At 39.6% G+C, this 20,355-nt stretch overlaps 1 protein-coding gene and 1 non-coding gene across 6 annotated transcripts in view; both read right to left on the bottom strand.

Moving 5' to 3' along the window:
- SCAPER (S-phase cyclin A associated protein in the ER) overlaps positions 1 to 20,355 on the bottom strand; it is a 505,210-nt gene that overhangs the window by 26,926 nt on the left and 457,929 nt on the right. For all 5 annotated transcript variants that reach the window (XM_053223692.1, XM_053223691.1, XM_053223689.1 and 2 more), the window contains 2 exons: positions 9,947 to 10,184; positions 4,295 to 4,444 (listed from right to left, as the gene is read on the bottom strand). In XM_053223692.1, the coding sequence (XP_053079667.1) occupies positions 4,295 to 4,444; positions 9,947 to 10,184 (388 nt within the window). The remainder of the gene's footprint in view (positions 1 to 4,294; positions 4,445 to 9,946; positions 10,185 to 20,355) is intronic.
- On the bottom strand, positions 18,198 to 18,303 carry LOC113602145 (U6 spliceosomal RNA). Its single transcript, XR_003423507.1, has one exon. It is a non-coding gene; the product is annotated as a U6 spliceosomal RNA (small nuclear RNA).

The raw sequence follows: 20,355 nt of genomic DNA on the forward strand, positions 1-20,355 counted from the left end.
GAGCAGTTATCCTCTTAGTAAGCTTGGGGTTATTTCTCCCCTCCCTAGCCCCTGCCATGCAGCTGGATGGCATGGAGCCCAGCCACGAGCTGGTGAGCACAACCCTTTGATGTGGGTGAAACAACTGTAGCTAGAGATGGCTTCACAGAGCAAGGCACCTGACATCTCACCTGTAAGTCTCTGCTTACTGGTTTTGTCAATGGAGCTCCTCTATTAATATGGGGAGCCAGGGTATATGCAGCTTTTAAGGGTTCACTGCCATGGAGTGGAAAGGCAGCTAATGAAGCCATCTGGTGCTGACAGGATCCAGAGTAGGGCAAGGAGCATCTGAAAAACCACAAAATGGCTTGGAGTCCTCATGAGATCAGAATGCTTGTCTGTCTGTGGTTCTAATCTTAGCCTTTAAAATATCACAGACTCCTGGAACTCACAAGGGAGGTCATCTAGAACAATCCACTTCCTTTTTTAAAAAGCATTTTTTATTGTGGTAAAATATATGTAACAGAAAACCTACCATCTTAACCATTTTTAAGCCTGCAATTCAGTGGCATTAAGTACATTCACAATATTGTGCACTATCACCACCGTCATTTCCAGAACCAGTATACCTCTTTGTATAGTCAAACATGCTCAAGCCTCAAGAGGGAAAATGATTTAAGATCACACAGCTTGTGGCAGAGTGGGGGTTAGAACCCAGGCCTTCTTTTGCTAGACTGTGTTCAATTTTGTGTTCATAAAACACGCTCATTTATACCATCCCAGGACCTAAAGTTTCCTTTGTATCTTTGTATTTCTTTGTACCATTTCAGGGGACTTATAACCTCTTCAAATCCCGATCCCTTACCTGTATGTGAGGCAGAACTACATCCTGATGTACTTACGTCCTCACTGAAGTGCTAATGAGGTCCAAAAGACACCAGATGGAAAAACGGTATCAACGATTTTACAAATATCAGGGGTTATGCTTAGAAACCACATCTCCATAAGATGCAGTGTCTCAGTATTTGACACTTACTATAAGTCTATTGATTTCTGATTTCTCCTCTACTTTTTATCACATTCTTTCTTCTCATAGATTGTTGCTTTTCATTAATTGCCTTGGGGCTGAACTGACTTCTCTGATCTTGCCTCAAATCAGAAGTGGATGTCCAGTTTAATATTCAATCTTTCTGGGAGGCTAGGTGTCAAAATAGAAGATCTGGCTTTTTTCCCTTTTCTAATTTCTTTCTCTTAGTGAGCTCACTTCTCAACAATGATCTCCAAATGCTGCTGTGTCTTCTTCCCCAGATGACAAGCCATAGCGCACTTGTCTCCTGCTTGTGCTGCTTGGTGCTCTCTCTGCCCTTTTAGTCTATTTCCGCTTGCCCCAACGTGCCCAGTCACTGCTCTGTCACGGCATCTCCAAATGCCAGTTCCCCTGACCCCATTTCCCATTCACTCTGGTGAGCCCACAGATACTTAGGAGGTGTGCTTTATCTGTAGGAAAGGATCAGTCTGTGACCTGGCATTGGCAGAAAAACTCTCTGAAATCCCACACAATTCTGAGTTCAGCAAATTCATTACAACAGAGTTGGCTTAAGCAAAAAGTTTCAAACCATCTCCGAATGCGGATATGGTGAAGGAGCTTATCTCTTGCCGTAGAACTGTAACACAGCAAAATACTCTCACATCCACAGATGACCTCTTTACAAGTCCAGTAGATAGTGTCATGATACATAATAAACAACTTAAGCATAAAACAGGAAATTGGAGGTGCCTGGGTGGCTCAGTCGGTTAACTGTCCAACTCTTCATCTTAGCTCAGGTCATGATCTCATAGTTTCATGAGTTTGAGCCTTACATCAGGCTCTGTGCTGACAGCATGGAGCCTGCCTGGGATTCTCTCTCCCCTCTCTGCCCCTCCCCCAAATAAATAAACATTAAAAAATTAAAAAAAAAACCAGGAAATTAGTTGTAAACCACGGGCTGTCTACACAGGATAGAGCCCTGCAGCCAAAACGATATTCACAACAGGTGTGTCAACTATACTTCAATATAGATATTCACAAAGAATGGTTTTGATACACAGTGTCTGACTGATGGTTCGACTTATGATTTTTGAATTTTATGAAAGTGATACACATTCAGTAGAAACAGTACTTTGAGTTTTTATCTTTTCCCAGGCTACTGATAAGATACTCTCTGGTGATGCTGGGTGGCGGCAGCTCCCAGCTGGCCCCCAGTCAGCCACGCGATCATGAGGGTAAACAACTGATCCACTTAACAACCATTCCCTACCCAGAAACCATTGGGTTTTTCACTTTCACTGCAGTATTCAATGAACTAAATGAGATATTCAACACTGTACTAGAAGACAGGCTTTGTGTTAGACGATTTTACCCAACTGTAGGTTAATGTAAGTATTCCGAGCATCCTGAGAGTAGGCTAGCTGTATTAAGTGCGCTTTCCACTTAAGATATTTTCAACTTCTGATGGGTTTATTGGGGCATAACCCCAGTGTAAGTAAAGGAAGACCTGTAATATTAAGTGTATAAAGTAGGATATAACAGTATGTATGTACAGTATGATCTCAGCTACGTAAAGTATTCATGGAAGGGTGGGGATGTGAAACAGGTGAAGGTGGTCATAGGGTACAAACTTGTAGTTCTAAGATAAATATGTTCTGGGGATGTAGTGTACAGCATGTTGACTAGTACTGTATCACACATACATTTAAAAGTTGCTAAGATCGTGCATCTTAAAAGTTCTCACCATATGAGAAAAAAATTTGTAACTATGTGAAGTGATGGATGTTAACTAAACTTACTGTGGTATTAATCTTGTATAATATGCACATACCAAATTATCACTTTGTACACTAAAACTGATACAAAGCTGTATGTCAGTTATATCTCAATAAAACTGGAAAAAGTATTCAGAATAAGGACTGTAAGGGAACTTGCCAAAATGCTAACAGTGGCTATCTCAGATGGTGAGAGCAGCTTGTAAGAGACTTATGAACCTGCTGGGCCTGGAAAGGAAAATGCATCGCTACCTGGGGGGTGTTAGCAAGGGGAAAGCACTTCCAGAATGTTCCCATGGTGGGAGGGGGAAGTGAAAAAGATCTGTTCTCCTGGCACCAGTGTCTGGAAAAGAGGAACTTTTCTATAAATGACACTTGTTCTGGTCCACATTTTCTATATTTTAACTATGGAATTCTTTCCAGAATGGACTGCATGCTCCTCAACCTTCTTCAAAGGGAATGCAAAGAACATACATTTTGCCTCCATGCTCATTCAAGGTTAGCACTGGGGGCATCCAGATCTTCTCGGAAATAAATACAGGGTTTAGTGTTCCTTTCATCCAGATGGCTGTGGTTTCTGAGTTCTCGGCCCTGCCTTATTTTTATTTTTTCTTTCCCCGCTCTCACCTTGAACTTGGCTTTGTCACTATAACCAACTCCTGTCCTTCTCCTGCCCTGGTCTAGTTTGCTGCAGGCTAATAAACGGTTGTTAGAGATGTGCCTAAAATAAAACTTATTAAGCTTGGAGTGAGGGTTAATGGTTGTCCAGATGCCTTTTTCTCAGCTATAATCCATACAGTTGAGGTTGCAGAAGGTTTTAGATAAATGAGGCTATCAGGAACTACTATTTGATGTGTTAGTTATGCCATTACTCTGGTTTTAAAAATGAAGAGAAATAAGGTGCTCATCATCATCATTATTATTTTACGAAATCGGTAACAGTTTTCCCAAGTTCTTAGAGTAGCAGAACCCTATTTACAAATGAAATCTTGCTTGGAAACCACATAATCCAAACAGTTAAAAGTGAAACTACTCTGAGTGACTCAAGGGGGAGAAGCCCAAGTCCTGCTTTCTCAGGCCCCCCTCCAACACCACCTAGCACCCCCTAAGCAACTAGAAGCCAAGTGCCAAGAGTGGCTTCATAAAGCACCCGACTCTAATGCTACGTGCAAAGTGACCCGAACTGAAAGATGCACTCTACCTCATCACAATGAAACAAATATATGGATAGAACATCAGAACCTCTGTGGTAAGGGAGTAGATGCTTCTGTGTACTGAATATTTTATTGAAAAAATTTTATTTTTATAACTCTAAGAGGAAGCCTTAGTGCTCATCTAGTGCTGATCAAATCTCTTTGGGTAGAATAAGGCAGAGAGGTGTCCTTGGAGTCTGGTTAAAGGGCCTCACGCAGGACAGATGGGTTCCAGCAGGCTAGCCTGCCTTTTCTCAATCCAATACCTCACACTCTCAGTGTTGGGGGAGCTGCCTGAGGAACTGTCCAGGGCCTCTTACCTGGTTATCTGGGTGGTTGACAGTGAAGTAGCCCACACAGACGATGACCTCATGAAGGAGGCTTTCACAGGAGACTTGGCTGCAGTGGCCCAGTAGAGAGCTGGCGATATGCCGGAATGCAAGGGACAAGCCCTCTGCCCCTACAATAGACTGACAAAGACAACGAGCAGTTAGAACTCCCCATCCCAGGGACAGGCAGGGCTGCAAATCACAAAGCAAGACTGGACCCTGTGCACTTTCTGCCATGGTGCCGGAAAAACATAGGAAATTTCTAGAGCACTATGCTTGACAGTTCAGTTTAGAGATTCTTGCTCTAATAAGTGACCATAATCAATGTAACATTTAACCTGAAAAGAGACATGGAGAAATACTCTTACTTTGTGGATCAAGACATACTATCCACCTAAAGCATAGTTGTTTATTCCATTTGTACGAAGTTATTTTTTCCCATGGTACAAATCGTCTCATTGTAGAAAATGTGGAAAAATATAAAAATGCTAAAATTCTCCTGTGAATCTCCTGTTACCATTTAGCTAACTTCTAATACTTTTCTTTTTCTGAAGGAGAAAATATTTTCTTGAACACAGGGGTAAAAATACAATTCTAATTATTTACTTATGTTCAAACAGGAAAGCAATATAAATAACAACTGGTTATTATTCAAATAAACAGCCCTATAAACCCAATGTTCCCAAAAGAATGTAAAAAAACACAACACCCTGACCCCCCAAAAAAAACAAACCATGAAGCCCCCTCAACTATGAGGCTTCTGGGATCCTTTCCCCAGACAGGCAAAGGGCTGTTGTTGGTGGGCGATGCAGGAGGAGAGCCTGGGTCTGTCTGTGCAGCCTGAAGCTTCTATTTAATAAACATGTCAAACAGACAGAGCGACAGGAGGGCAAAGGGGAGAGGCGAAGCCTACAGAATACACTCGCAGCCGACACTGGAATGAAGCACCACTGCTGGCCTGTGGGGAAAGGCAGCGTTTTAAACTCATCTCTTCATTTGAGGTCTTGGTGGCCTTGAACCAGGTCAGATACATAGCAGCTTAGAAGTTTCAATGAATTCACTTTGCCTAACAGTGGTGAAACACAGTCCTGTTAGTGAGTATTGTGGAAATAAAATTACTGCTAAATTTTAAGAGTGCCTTCTGTCTCAGTTTCATTGCCCTGAGACAAAATGTTTTTCAAGCCCCAAAGAGGTTCAGGAGAGCTCTGTTCCTTTAAATCAAGTAGTGACACCTTCTCAGCTCAGCCCTTATTTAATTAGTTGTGTCCAGCATGCTGTGACCCAGTGCCCTCTGTTTAACCTTCACTGATAAGAGCAGGTCAAGGGGCATGTAAGTTTGAATATAAAAATTAAACCAATTTTTCAAGGAAACTATATTTCCTTTTTAGTCAGAATTAATTGCCAAGTCAGTACATTGATTTGTTTCTTGAGACCACCTTCAATTGTAAAATCTGTCAAAGTGTATGCAATATACAATATCCGGGATCTCAAGGCCATCTGTGCCAATATGAATTCACAGTGAAATCAGACTCTTTGCTGAAGGGGGAAAAATATTGACAGCCTTATTAGTATACAATGAAATGGAACAAGCTAAGAAAATAGTCTAGTGGATAACCTTTTGTTACTAGCACATGATGGGTTCCACATAAAACGAGCACACAGGTTCATGGCTTCACACAAGTGTGGAGGGGCACTGGGGAAGCTTCACTCAAAAGTTAACTTTCTGAATCAACATCTGCAGAATGGTTTGGGTAAATTATTTATCTTCAGAAGCTGAGTCAGTCCACATTTAAAAAAAATTTAAAAAAATTTAATATTTATTTATTTTGAGAGAGAGAGAGAGTGGGGGATGGGGGGAGACAGAGAGAATGAGCAGAGGAGAGGGAGAGGGAGACAGAGAATCCCAAGCAGGCTCTGCACTGTCAGCACCTGACACAGGACTCAAATCCACGAACTGTGAGATCATGACCTGAGCCAACACCAAGAGTCAGACACTTAACTGACTGAGACACCCAGGTGCCCCCAGTTCACATTTCTTGAGGGCCTACTATTTGCTAGCTAGAACAGTGCCTTTATGTAATCTCATTTAATCCTCACACTTGTGAGGTAGGTGTTTTTAATCTCTATTTTACAGATGAGAAACTGAGCCCATAACGGTTCAAATGACTTCTCTAAGGTCATAAAACTTGGTGGTATAATGGCTTACAGTCACATCAGTCTGACTCCAGATGCAGAAAGGTTTGTTGAGGTTGCCTATTAGAGCTCTGCATTCTTGTGATGCATTGGGACTCAAATGGTCAACATGTCTTACATTATCCTGTTTAGCAGGTCAGACCATTTATCTCATTTCAATTTTATTCTTCAGTTCCTTTGACCCACACAGGCAATTCATAAACTGTCTCCCAGATTTTTTCTTGAGGTCAGATCCATGCTGTACCTAAAATCTCTTTTCCTGTCTTTTATTAACATAGGTCCTAAAAATCTCACTTTTGACATGTAAGTTGTTTTGATGAACTAGAACATGAGTTTCTCTGACCACATTTATCAGAAAAATAGTACTTTTCTCCCAAACTCTCTCAATTGCATTACAATGCAAGTATTGTATATTTGTATTATATTTACTTGAGTATTACATGCTTGATCAGATACCCATCTACATCGATGATATCTGTGTGGACGATTTACTTTAGCTTGCTAAAAAGAGTGCAGTGGTTTAAAAAATGTCTATAAATCTTTGACAGTCCCCCCATTGAGAGGTGGGGCCTAAGCCTTCTCCCCTTGAATCCAGAAGGCTTATAACTGATTTAGCCAAGAGCATGGTTGATATATAGCTATATGACTTGTAAGGCAAGGTCCTAAAAAGCCATGCAGCTTCTGTTTCTTTTGGAACATTTGTTTTCTGGAAGCTTCCTCTCAGGATACTCACTCAGAACCCAGACACTGTGTCATTTTAAGAAGCCCAAGTCACACAGAAAAGCCACATGTAGTGTTTCTGGCCAACAGTCCTTGGTGAACCTAGTCTTTAAGTCATCCCACGATTTGAACAGGAGAGCGAAGGGGCCTCCAGATAAATTTAGCTTCCAGCTATCTGCGTCAACCTGCCCCCCCCCCACCTCATTATTTGAGCCTCTTACCTGAAGCCCTATATTAGAGAGTAGTGACAAGCCACCCCTACTGTGATAAGCCCTGCCTGAATTTTGGACCCAGAGAATCTGTGATCATAATAAAGTGGTTGTTGTAACTAAGTTTTTTTTTGTTTGGTTTTAAATGCATAAAAGTGACTGGAACAATAAGGTAATCATTAAAGGCTCTGATGCTAGAAATTCTGGGCATGTGGGTCCCTGCACATACTGATGAGGTGTAAGAAAAACACATGTGCTGGACCTTGAGTACTGAAAGGATGGCAGCCAGGGGGAGGCCCCTGTGAGCTTTCCTGGTCCAGGCACCTGTTCAAGAGAAAAGAATACCTGGGAACAGTGTCTGGGAGAGAATGAGAAACAATGATGGCCAAATTGACTAAGATAAAAGAAAACAGGAAGAGAGACTTAAGAGTAATATGGAGCTGCATGAAGGACAGAGAGGAAAGAAACAAATGTACTGGAGAATTATCAAGAACCAGCCAGAACAGGACATTCTACTTGGTAGGCAGGGCATTTGATTCTAAGAATGGCTTGAACAGGGGTAACTGGGTGGCTCAGTCAGTTAAGTGTCCGATTCTTGATTTCTGCTCAGGTCCTGATCTCACAGGTTCCTGAGTTTGATCCTCGCATGGGGCTCTCTGCTGAGAGTGCAGGGGCCTGCTTGGGATTCTCTTTCCTTCTCTGTCCCTCTCCTGCTTGCTTGCACTCTCTCTCTCTCAAAATAAATAAATATTACAAAAATAAAATAAAAAACAGAATGGCTTGAACACTCTTGAGTCACTCTGGTATCTTTCCTGCTGCTTTTTCAAGTAGGGGGTACATTTCAGGCTGGATATGGCAAAGAGCTGGAAAGGAAGAATCTTGGTCTTTATGTTAGTTTGACATTTGCTCCAGAAATAAGCTTTTGATTTTTCTAACATTATTGGCAACTGTGCCTAAAGGCCATTCGGGGAGCAGGGCTGGTTGGAGTTCAGTGGTGTTCCTTTTGAGTGAGACTGACCAGGCTGTGAGCTCACAGGGATGGTGTGGGGAGCACATGGATCTGGGATCCGACATTCAAGAGTGACTCATGGAATGGCTGACTTAATACAGATGATTTTGCTTATGATGTGGAGCACCCTGCAGCAGTATAAATACTGGTCAGAAGACCTATACTAGATGCTAAGAGACAGTTTTTAGATATTTTCTTTTCATAATCCCTAGTAACAACGGAAACCACTCTAGTTGGACTAGTTGATGGGTAGACTGCTGGTCTCCATGTTCTGAGGACAAAAACTAGTGTCTCCGGATTTCCAAGCTGTTTCCACACAGAACACAATGGGCCTGGGTCTTCACAAAACACAGATGTTCAACCCAGAGGCAAGAATCACTGGCATTTTCTGGAGCAGATATCTCCTTATTAGGTGTGCCTGTAAACTCTCAGAACTTTACACATTATGTAGTTACCATCTAAGGCTATAGTGTTCAATTGCTTTGGAAACTGAAATGCTTTAACCCTAAACAGGATTCTGTTCTTGTGATGGATAAACTAACTCTACCAAGTTGAAAGCTATTGAGCCCAATGATACAACTTACTCACTAATTTCCTGTTGTGCACAAAATGACAGGAAGACAAGAATTCCACATTTGTCATCAGCTACAAAACAAGTGTTTCGTCTAGTTGGGAATGGCCAAAGACCACCATTTTCATACATTTATATCTCTATAACCTTTTTCCCTTTCTCCCTCTGAGCAAAGCAATTCATCTAAATTATGGGTTCATCATCTGCCAAGTTTGTTCCTTTTTTAATGAAATCACTTGACAGTTAATAAACTGAAAGAGAAAGTCTACTCCTTGGGGCTTGCTCTGTTCCAAAGGTTCAGTGTTTTTGAAAATTAAATTTCCCACATGAAAAAAAATCTATTTCTAAGCTGACAGTCTGGTATTACAGCATAAAGCAATTTTTCTTTCTTTTGCTATAAAAACTTAATTTATGGGGGTGTGCACGTATAACTATACATACACTTTACACCGGACACAAATCAGTTAAATCATCCACAGAAAGTCATATCAATCAAAACAATTTATCTAACTTTGGTTCTGTTTATGTAAGACTTTCCTTAACATTTAAAAGTTGATGGGATAATAATGCCTTTCTATGAAGAAATCAACACAGAAGATTTATTAGTAGCAGAGTGACACAGATTTGGGGAAATCAGAAAATCATAGGTGCCAGTCCTGGCATAGCCACGTGTAACCTTGGGCAAATAACTGCTAGCTTTTCCATCTGCAAAATGGGTGTAATATTTTGCAAGGCTATCATGAGAATAAATGAGAAAGCATATGTAGAGTATCTAAAATAGTTCCCAGATGACAGTAGCTTAATAAATGATGTATATTGTGATTTCCTTTACTGTAGTTTACTCCTAATGTCCCAATCCAGGAGAGGAACCTCACATCATTATCTACACTAAAATATTAACTCTTGGTTGGTTAACACCATCACTAACCAATGCTTGGTACCTGGAAAGCAGGCAGATCAAGAGCTGCAAAACTGTTGAAGAACTGTAAGCTCTGAATGGCCACTTGGACTGTGTTCTGAGTGTAACTCTCCTTGGGACTGGCTGTGCTGGGGTCCGAGATGGTGCCGTGGAAGAGGACACAGTAGAGCATGTGCAGAACTCCAGCCAGGTCTGTGGCTTGAAGAGCAGCGGTCAGTCCTGTGGGATCCTGGCGATTATTGTCAAATACGCTGTTTGACCTGACAAAGAAACATTCAACTCTTTAAAAGAAATCTACTTAAAGGATGTTAGCATTTTTATAGGTCAGATGGAACAAGACAAGCAGACCGTTAAAAGCAAACCATCTGAGTTGTATAATAAGGTAACAAGAAACCTCAAGGAATAAATGCAGCCTTCCCCTGCCCGAGAGCACAGTGGCTTGCCCTTTTCTCCCCCTGGGAGACCTGCTCACTGTTGCAGCAGCAGCAGCAGCAGCAGCAAATGAGCAATGTGCAGCCAGTGCTGAGCTTGCCACCCACCCTCCCTGTCCTCTGCAGCCTAGGAAGGCTCACTTTGCTTAGAGTCTACATCTGGGCAAACTGGACAGAGTCCATTAGAGCTACTGGGACTCAGAAGTCAGAAATCCCATAGTTTCTTTTCTGGATACACAAAGGGAATCTTTTCAGGGGAGACAGCTACCAGGAAAATGAGGCCTCAAAAAAAAGGGCTCTGTAATGTGTTGGTATACTGTGGTGGGGAGGAGACAGTTCACCTGCTTTTGAAAGCACGGTTCATCATCAAGGAATATTGGCAGGACAGGTTGTAGGCGCCAGACTCCCAAGAACAAGCAAATGCTGGATTAGCTTTATACAAATCACCATGAAGTCAGCTTAATAACTCGCAAGCAGTGCCGTGGGTGAACAAGAAGCAACAGCAATGGCAAATGAGCTCCTAAAATTAATAGTAAAGCCAGCAAGCGTTTGCTAAATCTACCTCACTCCTGAATCAGGTCTATACAAAGCATCCAGTGACCAAGAGCCTGCAGTTTTACTAAATGTGGCTGCCAAGCATTCGTTCACTTTTTTTTTTAGAAGAAACTGCACCCAAATTTCTCTCTGAGGAACTACCTCTCTCTCTTATAACCAGCGTGCTTTAGGTGGGGCTCCTCCCCCATTCACTCTGACTCAAGGACCTAAGGTAATAAAAGACACAGTTTATTCTTCTGGCTGATCAGTATGGCTCAGGGATGGCACACATCACAGTGGAGGGAGATTCTTTTGCTGAAATGCTTGGAAAAAAGCCCTCACTTTTTCTCCATTGGGTTTGAATCTGAGAAGATGTAAGGTTTGCAGCTGCTATAGCCACTTCTGTACAAATCCTCAGTCCTCTCCATGCTATTCCAAGTGGGCCACACGTCTTGTTTCACGGACATAATTTTCTCTCAGGAAGAGAGGTTACAAGTCCCTGTTTAGTGTCTTCCTTTACCATACTCTTCCCTATTTTTAACATGAATACAGGTGCCCACCATGTCCACCTCCACAGCTTCTTTTTTGTTGCTCCTTTCAGACGGAATCTGGAATGTGAGAGGGGCATTATTAAAGATCTATGCTTATCTCATTAGCCTAGAAACACTGAAGACACGCTGCTAATAAGGGGCAACTGGGTGACACAGTTGGTTAAGTGCCGACTCTTGATCTCAGCTAAGGTCATGATCTCACAGTTTGTGGGTTCAAGCCCCTCATCGTGCTCTGTGCTGATGGTGTGGAGCTTGCTTGGGATTCTGTCCCTCCTTCATTCTCCCCTTCCCCTGCTGTGCTCTCTCTCTTTCAAAATGAATAAATTTAAAAAAAGAAAAAAGAGATGCCACCAATTAAATAAGAATGTGGAAGTGCTGGCTGGAAAGTTTCTAGTATCTTTTCTAGTTTTCTAATTCATAACTTGTTTTTTCCAAACAGATTATTTTTTTCATTTTGATTTGCTACTAGTTTCATCAAAGAAGAGTTTTATTCATAGCCATGGTAAGTATTTACTTCTTTGAACGTGCATTATTTCTGATATTGTTAAGGATGTGAGATGACATTATATACCTTATTCTCTTCTCAAGAAAGCAGCTCTCTTAGTTTCCTAAGAGAAATTACTGTCCTTTCATTGTCCGGTAACAGGATCTGCCGAATTCACTCACGTATTTTACCTCACCTCACTTCATTTTTCATGGTTGGTAGTGAAGGTATTAATCCCCTTCACTCCACACATGAAGAGTAGTTGAGATGTTTTAGGTCATACACATTTGTCAGTGGAAAAAGCAGGATACCACAAGGACTTTTGACTTTTTAAAGCCAATGCTTTGTCTGAGGACCAAAGCATCCAGGCTAAACAGGAGTGACCTCTTCTTTTCTCTCCATCCCTTTTCTTAAGTCAAATCTCAGGGGTGTTAACTGAACACTGTGAAAGTACATGGAGACTGTAATGTAATCTCATATGATCATGGAGAGATACTTTTTGTCTTATGGGACTCAATACAAACACAAAGTTGAGAAACGATGTTTATTTGCTCTTAGGCACATCTAGACCTTTACATGAACTGTTAGCTTATGTCAGTTGGCTCTTCCTTGCTTTCTTCCATTGTAGCCGTAAGAACTTGGGGTCAGACCCTGACTAGAGGCATGAGTAGAGATTAATATGTCTGACTTTATTACATAGGTTCCAAAAAGGGGTCTGTGCTTGTTTAACACTGATTGCCTTTTAGAACCAATGGCAAGTCAGAAGACATTTCTTCCTAAAGTTAATTTCCAACAGTCTTTTGGAGCCTTGGGAATGAGTGACATCATTGCTGGTGACAACAGTTTTACTGCTCTGTGATTCAGAATGCTGGCCTTCCCCTTACTGCCTGTGTGGTTTTTAAACTGATTATCAGCATATTCAAATGAGATACTCAGAAATATAACTTTGTCATTTAAAACAATTTGTCATACTTAATCTTTCTAAACTTTTAAATGACACGAATTCACTGCTATTACTTCTTCAAGAGAACAAATGCAGATAAGAAAAAAGTGAAGATCATCAGACTACTTCTTTCTTCCTCTCTCCATCCCATTATTTAGGAAAATACTAATCATAAACTATGAAACAACACATCCCAGGTACTCTTGCAACATTCTCCTGATGAAATAAACATGTTGATTCAGAAAAATGAATAAGCATTCGATGACTTAGATGTGGAAATGGTTCAAAATGCATATAACATTGCTTCATAGAAAAGACTATTCATTTTAAAGTGAGCCCATAGAATTCACAGGACAGAGAGGAAGGGAAAGGGCTTGTCTATTACATTTGGCTTCCACAGGACTAATGTAGAGCTGAAAGGACTTTAGGAAATGTTTACTTTTGATTTAGTCTGAATTACAGATAATTTGTCCATGAACAGGCCACTGGCTCCCGTTGGTCTTAACTGTCAGTTATAATCACTTTAAGCCTAAATGTTTATAATGAAAATGTAAAAGGCCTTATTCATATCAGACATAAGTTACAGAATTTTCTTTTAAAAATACATGGAAGATATGAAAACTCAGATCTGAAAGTTAATATATTACATTACATTCTGAGATCTTCTCAATTTTACCGAATTTTAAAGTGTTTTTGTTTGTTCTCTAGGACTAGGGATCTTAGCGGTATATTCATTTCTGTTCATTAACAGCCAGATTCAATTAGGAATAACTATAATTGGACCATCAATACTCCTGCGCAAGCACCTGAAAACCCTACTTTGCCTCAAAGGAAAGTATAGATGTGCAAAAAAAAAAAAAAAAAAGCAGTGATTTGTATGGGCATGGATCAAATGCCATCCATTCATCTTTGGTGTTTTACCACTTATGTGCCAGGTGTGACAGTTCCAGATACTACAGCCCCCTTTTCCCTATTTGTTCCTGGCTTGTTTGCTCTCTTCTCCCTGATCCCCATTTTTCTGGCTTGGTAACATCAACCCTGATCTTGTTCAGTGCCAGTGATCTTCTAGACTGCTCTCTTATCTTCTTGGATTTTGGCTTTGTTCATTCCTTCAGTGCTGGAATCCCCAGGCATCTTGTAAGAATGTCCCATTTTAATCCTTGAACCCTGAGCATTCCACTTACTGGTCTGCAGTATTGGGAGTAGGTGGGATTAAGTCACTGTCTCTCCCAATGATGGATGTAAACTTCACTGTTCAAAAGTGAATCATTTTTTAGAGGTAGTCCAGTGTGGGGCTCTTAAGGACTGGGATATTCTGGAAAAGCTGACCTGAATCTGGAAAAGCCTGACCATTCACCAGGCTTTGTGGTGAGCACAAGGGGCAGGATCGTCTGGTCAGATACTCTCAATTTGAAAAGCCAAACTACCTGCGCTCTAGGAACAGTGACCATCTGTGATATGGGCAGTCAAGGAAGACTAGGTCCCTGTCCTACAGAGGTTACAGTCTAACAGAGACAGGAATGTGTATCAGGTTCCTATTGCTGATGGAACAAGTTATCAGAAGCTAGTGGCTCAAAACAATACTATTCTCTTACAGTCTGGGGTGGCGGGGGCAGGGGGTGGTCAGAATCCAAAACAGGTCTTACTGGGTGGGCTAAAACCAGGTGTTATCAGAGGTGTGTTCCTTCTAAAGGCTCCAGGGGACAGTTTGTTTCCTTGCCTTTCACAGCTTTTAGAGTACACGTGCATTTCTTGGCTTGTGGCCCCTTCCCCCATCTTCAAAGTCAGCAACACTTTCAAACCCCTCTAACGCTCACTTTCCCACTTCTCTCTTTCATCTACAAGGACCTTTGTACTTACAATGGGCCCACTTGGATAAACCAGGATAATCTTCTCATCTCATGATCCTTAATTTCTGCAAAATCTCTTTTGCCATGTAAGATAACACATTTACAGTTTTGGGGAATTAGGATACAGATAACTTTGGCAGGGCATTATTCTTTTTTCCCCTTTTTCATATTAAAATACGTATAACATAAAATTTACCATCTTAACTATTTCAGGTATACAGTTCATTGATAATAAATATACTCATAATGAAGTACACCCTTCACCACCAACCATCCCCATAACTCTTTCGTATTATGTAAAACAGAAACTGTATACCCCTTAAACAATAACTTCCCGTCCCCTCTTCCCCCAGCAACCATCAGTCTACTTTCTGTCTCTATGACTGACTATGCTAAATACTTCATGTAAATGGAATCATCACACTATATTTAGTTTCTTGTAACTGGCTTATTTCACTTAGCTAATGTCCTCAAGTTTCATTCATGATGTAGAATATGTCAGAATTTCCTTACTTTTTAAGGCTGAATAAATAATATTCCACTGTATGTATACAACACTTTTTGTGTATCCACTTATCTACTGATGAACACTTGGGTTGCTTCCATTTTTTAACTGTTGTAAATAATGCTTCTATGAACAGGGGCATACAAATGTTTTCAAAACCCTGTTTGTAATTCTTCTGGATATATACTCAGAAGTGGAATTGCTGGATCATTCACTAATTCTATTTTTAATTTTTTGAGGAATTGCCATATTTTCCACAGCAGCTATATCATTTATATTCCCACCCACAATACACAAGTGTTTGAATTTCTTCACATCCTCACTGACACTTGTTATTTTTTGTTTTGTTTTGTTTTGTTTTGTTTTGTTTTGTTTTGATGGTAGCCATCCAAATGGGTTATCTCACTATAGTTTTGATTTGCATTTTCCTATTATCAGTAGTGTCAAACTTCTTTTCATGTGCTTATTGGGTATTTGTATATCTTTGGAGAAATGCCTATTTAAGTCTTTTGCCCGTTAAACAAAAATGTTTATTCATTTATTTTGAGAGAGAGCGCATGCATGCATGTGAGTGGGGAGGGGCAGAGAGGGAGAGGGAGAGAGAATACTAAGCAGCTTCCATGCTATGAGTGCAGAGCCTGATGTGGGCTTTGATCCCATGGAACAGTGAGATCATGACCTGAGCTGAAATCAAGAGTTGGAAACTTAACCGATTGAGCCACCCAGATGCCCTGCCCATTTTTTAATAGTGTTTTTGTTGTTGTTGTTGTTGAGGTTTAGGAGTTTTCCATGGTTTCTGGATATTTATTCCTTATCAGATATACAATTTGCAAATATTTTACCCCATTCTCCAGGTTGCCTTTTTACTGTGTTGATACTGTCTTTTGATACACAAATTAAAAATCTTCCTGAGGTCCAATTTGTCTACTTTTTCTTTTACTGCCTGTGCCTCTTGTGTCCTATCCAAGAAATCACTGCCAAATCCCATGTTCTGAAGCTTCTGCTCTGTGTTTTCTTCTCAGTTTAATAGTTTCAGGTCTTTGAGCCATTTTGAGTCATAGCGTTTGAAAAGTGTTCAGCTTTACTCTTTTGCATGTGGATGTCCATGTTCCCCAGCACCACTTGTTGAAAAGACCCCTTTCCCATTCAATGGTCTTGGCATCCTCGTCAAAATCATTTGTCCATATGTGTGAGGGTTTATTTCTGGGCTCTCTGTTCTGTCCCATTGTTATATATGCCTGTATGCCAGTTTCACATTGTTTTGATTACTGTGGCTTTGAAGTAAGCTTTGAAATCAGAAAACTTGAGTCCTCCAGTTTTGTTCTTTTTTTCAATATTTTTTTTTATTTATTTGGGCTCCCTTGAGATTTCATATGAATTTTAGTATCAGTTTTTCTATTTCTGCAAAAAAAAAAAAAGTCTTAAGAGATTTTGTCAGAGATCACATAAAATCCACAGATTGCTTTGGGTGGTAATGACATCTTAATAATACTGTCTTCCAATCCATGAACATGGAATGTGCTTCCACTTATTTATGCCTTCTTTAATTTCTTTTGGCAATGTTTTTTCCTTTTCATTGTATAAGGCTTTTTTGCCTTCTCAGTTAAATTAATTCCTAAGGTTTTTTTTTTTTTTTTTGGTGCTATTGTAAATGGACTTGTTTTCCTAATTTCCTTTTTGAGACTGTACATTGTTAATATAAAAAAATGCAGCTGCTTTTTGTGAGTTGGTTTTGTATTCTGCTACATTGCCAAATTCATTTATTAGTTTTAATTTGTGTGTGTGTGTGTGTGTGTGTAATCTTTAGGGTTTTCTATATATAAGATTATATCATCTGCAAACAGAGATATTCTACTTCTTCCCTTCTGATTTGGATGCCTTTTATTTCTTTTTCTCACCTAATTTCTTTGGCTAGAAATTCCAGTACTATGTTGGATAGAAGTAGTAGAAGTGGCATCTTTGCCTTGTTCCTGATCTTAGAAGAAAAGCTTCTAGTCTTTCACCATTGACTATGATGTTCCCTGTGGGTTTTTCATATATGGTTTTTATTATATGTTGGTACTTTCTTTCTATCCTAGTTTTTTGAGTGTTTTTGTAATGAAAGGGTGCTGAATTTTGTCAAATGTTTTCTGTATCAATTAAGATGATCATGTGTTGTTTCCATCATTCTGTTAATGTGGTCTAATTACAATGATTGATATTCATGTACTGAACCATTCTTGCACTCAAGGAATAAATCCCACTTGGTCATGATGTATAATCCTTTTACCATACTGCTAAATTTGGTTTCGTAGTGTTTTGTTGAGCATTTTTACGTCAATGTTCACATGGGGTATCAGTCTGTAATTTTCTCTTTTTATAGTGTCTTCATCTGGCTCTGGATTCAGAGAATCCAGAAACTCAGAGAATGAGTTATGAAGTGTTCTCTCCCATTAAATTTTTGGGAAAAGTTTGAGAAAGACTGGTGTTAGTTCTCTAAGTGTTTGGCAGAATTCACAATTGAAGCCATCAGGTTCAGGGCTTTCCTTTGGAGATTTTTGATTACTGATTCAATCTCCTTACTAGTTATATAGGTATATTCATATTTTCTATTTCTTTGTGATTTAGTCTTGGTGGGTTTTTTGTTTCTAGAGATTTATCCATTTCATCTAGGTTATCCAATTTATTGACATACATTGTTAATAGCACCTTCTTATAACCCTTTTTACTTATGTAGAATTGATAGTAATGTTCCCACTTTCTTTTCTTTCCTCACCTTTATTGAGGTAGAAATGACAAATAAAATTATAACTTATTGAAAATGTACAACATGATGATTTGGATATATTGTGAAATGACTCTCAGAATCAAGTTAATACATCCATTACTTTAGTTTTTGTTTTTTTACATAGTTATCTTTTTTATTTTTTGTGGTAGAATGCTTAAAATCTACTTTATTAGTAAATTTCAAGTATGCAATACTGTATTAAACTACAGAAAATATGGGACACTTCAAGAATTTGAGTGTCATCCTTGTGCAGGGGTCATGTTATCTTTTCTGTAGTGTTTCAACTTTAATATGTGTGCTGCCAACGTAAGCACCCCGTTTTCATGTCTGAGTTTAGTAATTTGAGTCTTCTCTCTCTCTCTTTTTTTCCTGGTTCATCTAGTTGAAGGTTGTCAATTCTCTTGCTCTTTTCAAAAAACTTGAATTTTTGGTTTCATTGATTTTCTCTATTGTTATTTTATTTTTTTAAAAACATGTTTATTTATTTTAAGAGAGAGAGAGAGCGAGAGAGAGCATGAGAGTGCACACGTGTAAGCTGGGGAGGGGTAGAGAGAGAGAGAATCCCAACAGGCTCCACGCTCAGTGCCGAGCCTGACACAGGGCTTGATCTCATGACCTTGGGATCATGACCTGAGCTGAAATCAAGAGTTGGATACTCAACCAACTAAGCTACCTAGGTGCCCCTATTCTTTATTTCAATGATCTCTGCTGTAATCTTTGCCATTTCCTTCTTCCTGCTAGCTTTGAGTTTAGTTCGTTCTTTTTTCTGGTTCCTTAAGTTGTATAGTTAGGTTGTTTTGAGAGATTTCTTATTTTTTAACATAAATGTTTATAGTTATACATTTCCTCCTTAACAGTGCTTTTACTGTATCTTGTAAGCTTTGATATGTTGTGTTTTCATTTCCATTCATCTCTAAGTATTTTCTAATCTCCTTTGTGATTTTGTCCTTAATCCATTTGTTGTTTAAGAGTGTGTTGTTTAATTTCCACAAATTTGTGAATTTTTTAGTTTTACTTCTATTATGGATTTCTAACTTTGCTCTGTAATAGTTGGAAAAGATATTTTGTATGATATTTATTTTTTAAATCGCACAAGACTTAATCTTTGGCCTAATAGCTGATCTATCTTGGAACATGTCCGATGTGCACTTGAGAAGAATGTGTATTTTGTCTTTGTAGGTTAGAATGTTCAGGAAAAGCATTATTCTGCCTACCACGATGGACTAGTTATTCATGATTCATTCATTTATTCAACAAATATTTATTGAAGACCTACTCTGTAGTAAGCACTACTCCAGGCACTAGGATTCATCAGTAAAAGCGATGCCCTTTTCCTGATAAAGCTTACATTTTAGTGTGGGAGTATAGAAGAAACAAATCAAAAATAAACGTAATATATAGTATGTCAGGTATGCTAAATGCTCTGGAGGAGAAGGGGACATGGAGAAGGGGAATGAAAAAGTGGGTGAATGTTTAACAGTATTTTATATAAGGTGATTAGGGAAGCTTTTTCTAAGGTGTTAAGTAGGTAGAGTTCTACAGAAAGTGAGGAAGGAAGCCATAAAGATATCTGACGCCAGGGTGATTTAGACAGAAAAGCAGCATGTCTCAAGTCTTGGAGCTAGGAACATGCAGGACATGTTCAAGAAACAGCAAGGCCAGTGTGGTTACAGCAGATTGAGTGCATGGAAGAACAACAGGCGATGAAGTGAGAGAGGACAGGAAGAAGATCAGGTAGGATCTTACAGACCATTGTAAGGACATTATAAGGATTTTACTGGATGAGAAAGAAAGCCATTTTAAAGTTCTGAGCAGAACAATGATGTATCTGACAAGTTTTTAAAAAATCACTATAACTAACTGGTTGAAAAGCTTTTAGAAGAGCCAAGGCAGCAGCAGGGCGGCCAATTAGGAGGCTGTTAGAATTATTCAACTGAGAGATCATGGTGGATGAGCCAGGCTGGTAGCTATGAGTGTGGTGAGAAGTGGTTGGATTCTGAAAATCTTCAGAAGGCAAAGCCAACAGGATTTCCTGATAGATTGGATGTAGGTGTGAAATAAAGGAAGTAAAAAATGGCTCAGTGGTTTTTGCCCTGAGTAACTGCAAGAATGTGGCTGCCATTTATAGAAATGGGGAAGACAGTGGATAGAGCACATTAGGAGGAAAACCAGGAGTTCAGTTGTTTTTTTTTTTTAAACTTTATTTTTTATTTTTTAAAATTTACATCCAAATTAGTTAGTATGTAGTGAAGCAATGATTTCAGGAGTAGATTCCTTAATATCCCTTACCCATTTAGCCCATCCCCCCTCCCACAACCCCTCCAGCAACCCTCAGTTTGTTCTCCATATTTATGAGTCTCTTTTGT

Source organism: Acinonyx jubatus, chromosome B3 (genome assembly GCF_027475565.1).
Source record: "Acinonyx jubatus isolate Ajub_Pintada_27869175 chromosome B3, VMU_Ajub_asm_v1.0, whole genome shotgun sequence".
Lineage (NCBI taxonomy): Eukaryota > Metazoa > Chordata > Mammalia > Carnivora > Felidae > Acinonyx > Acinonyx jubatus.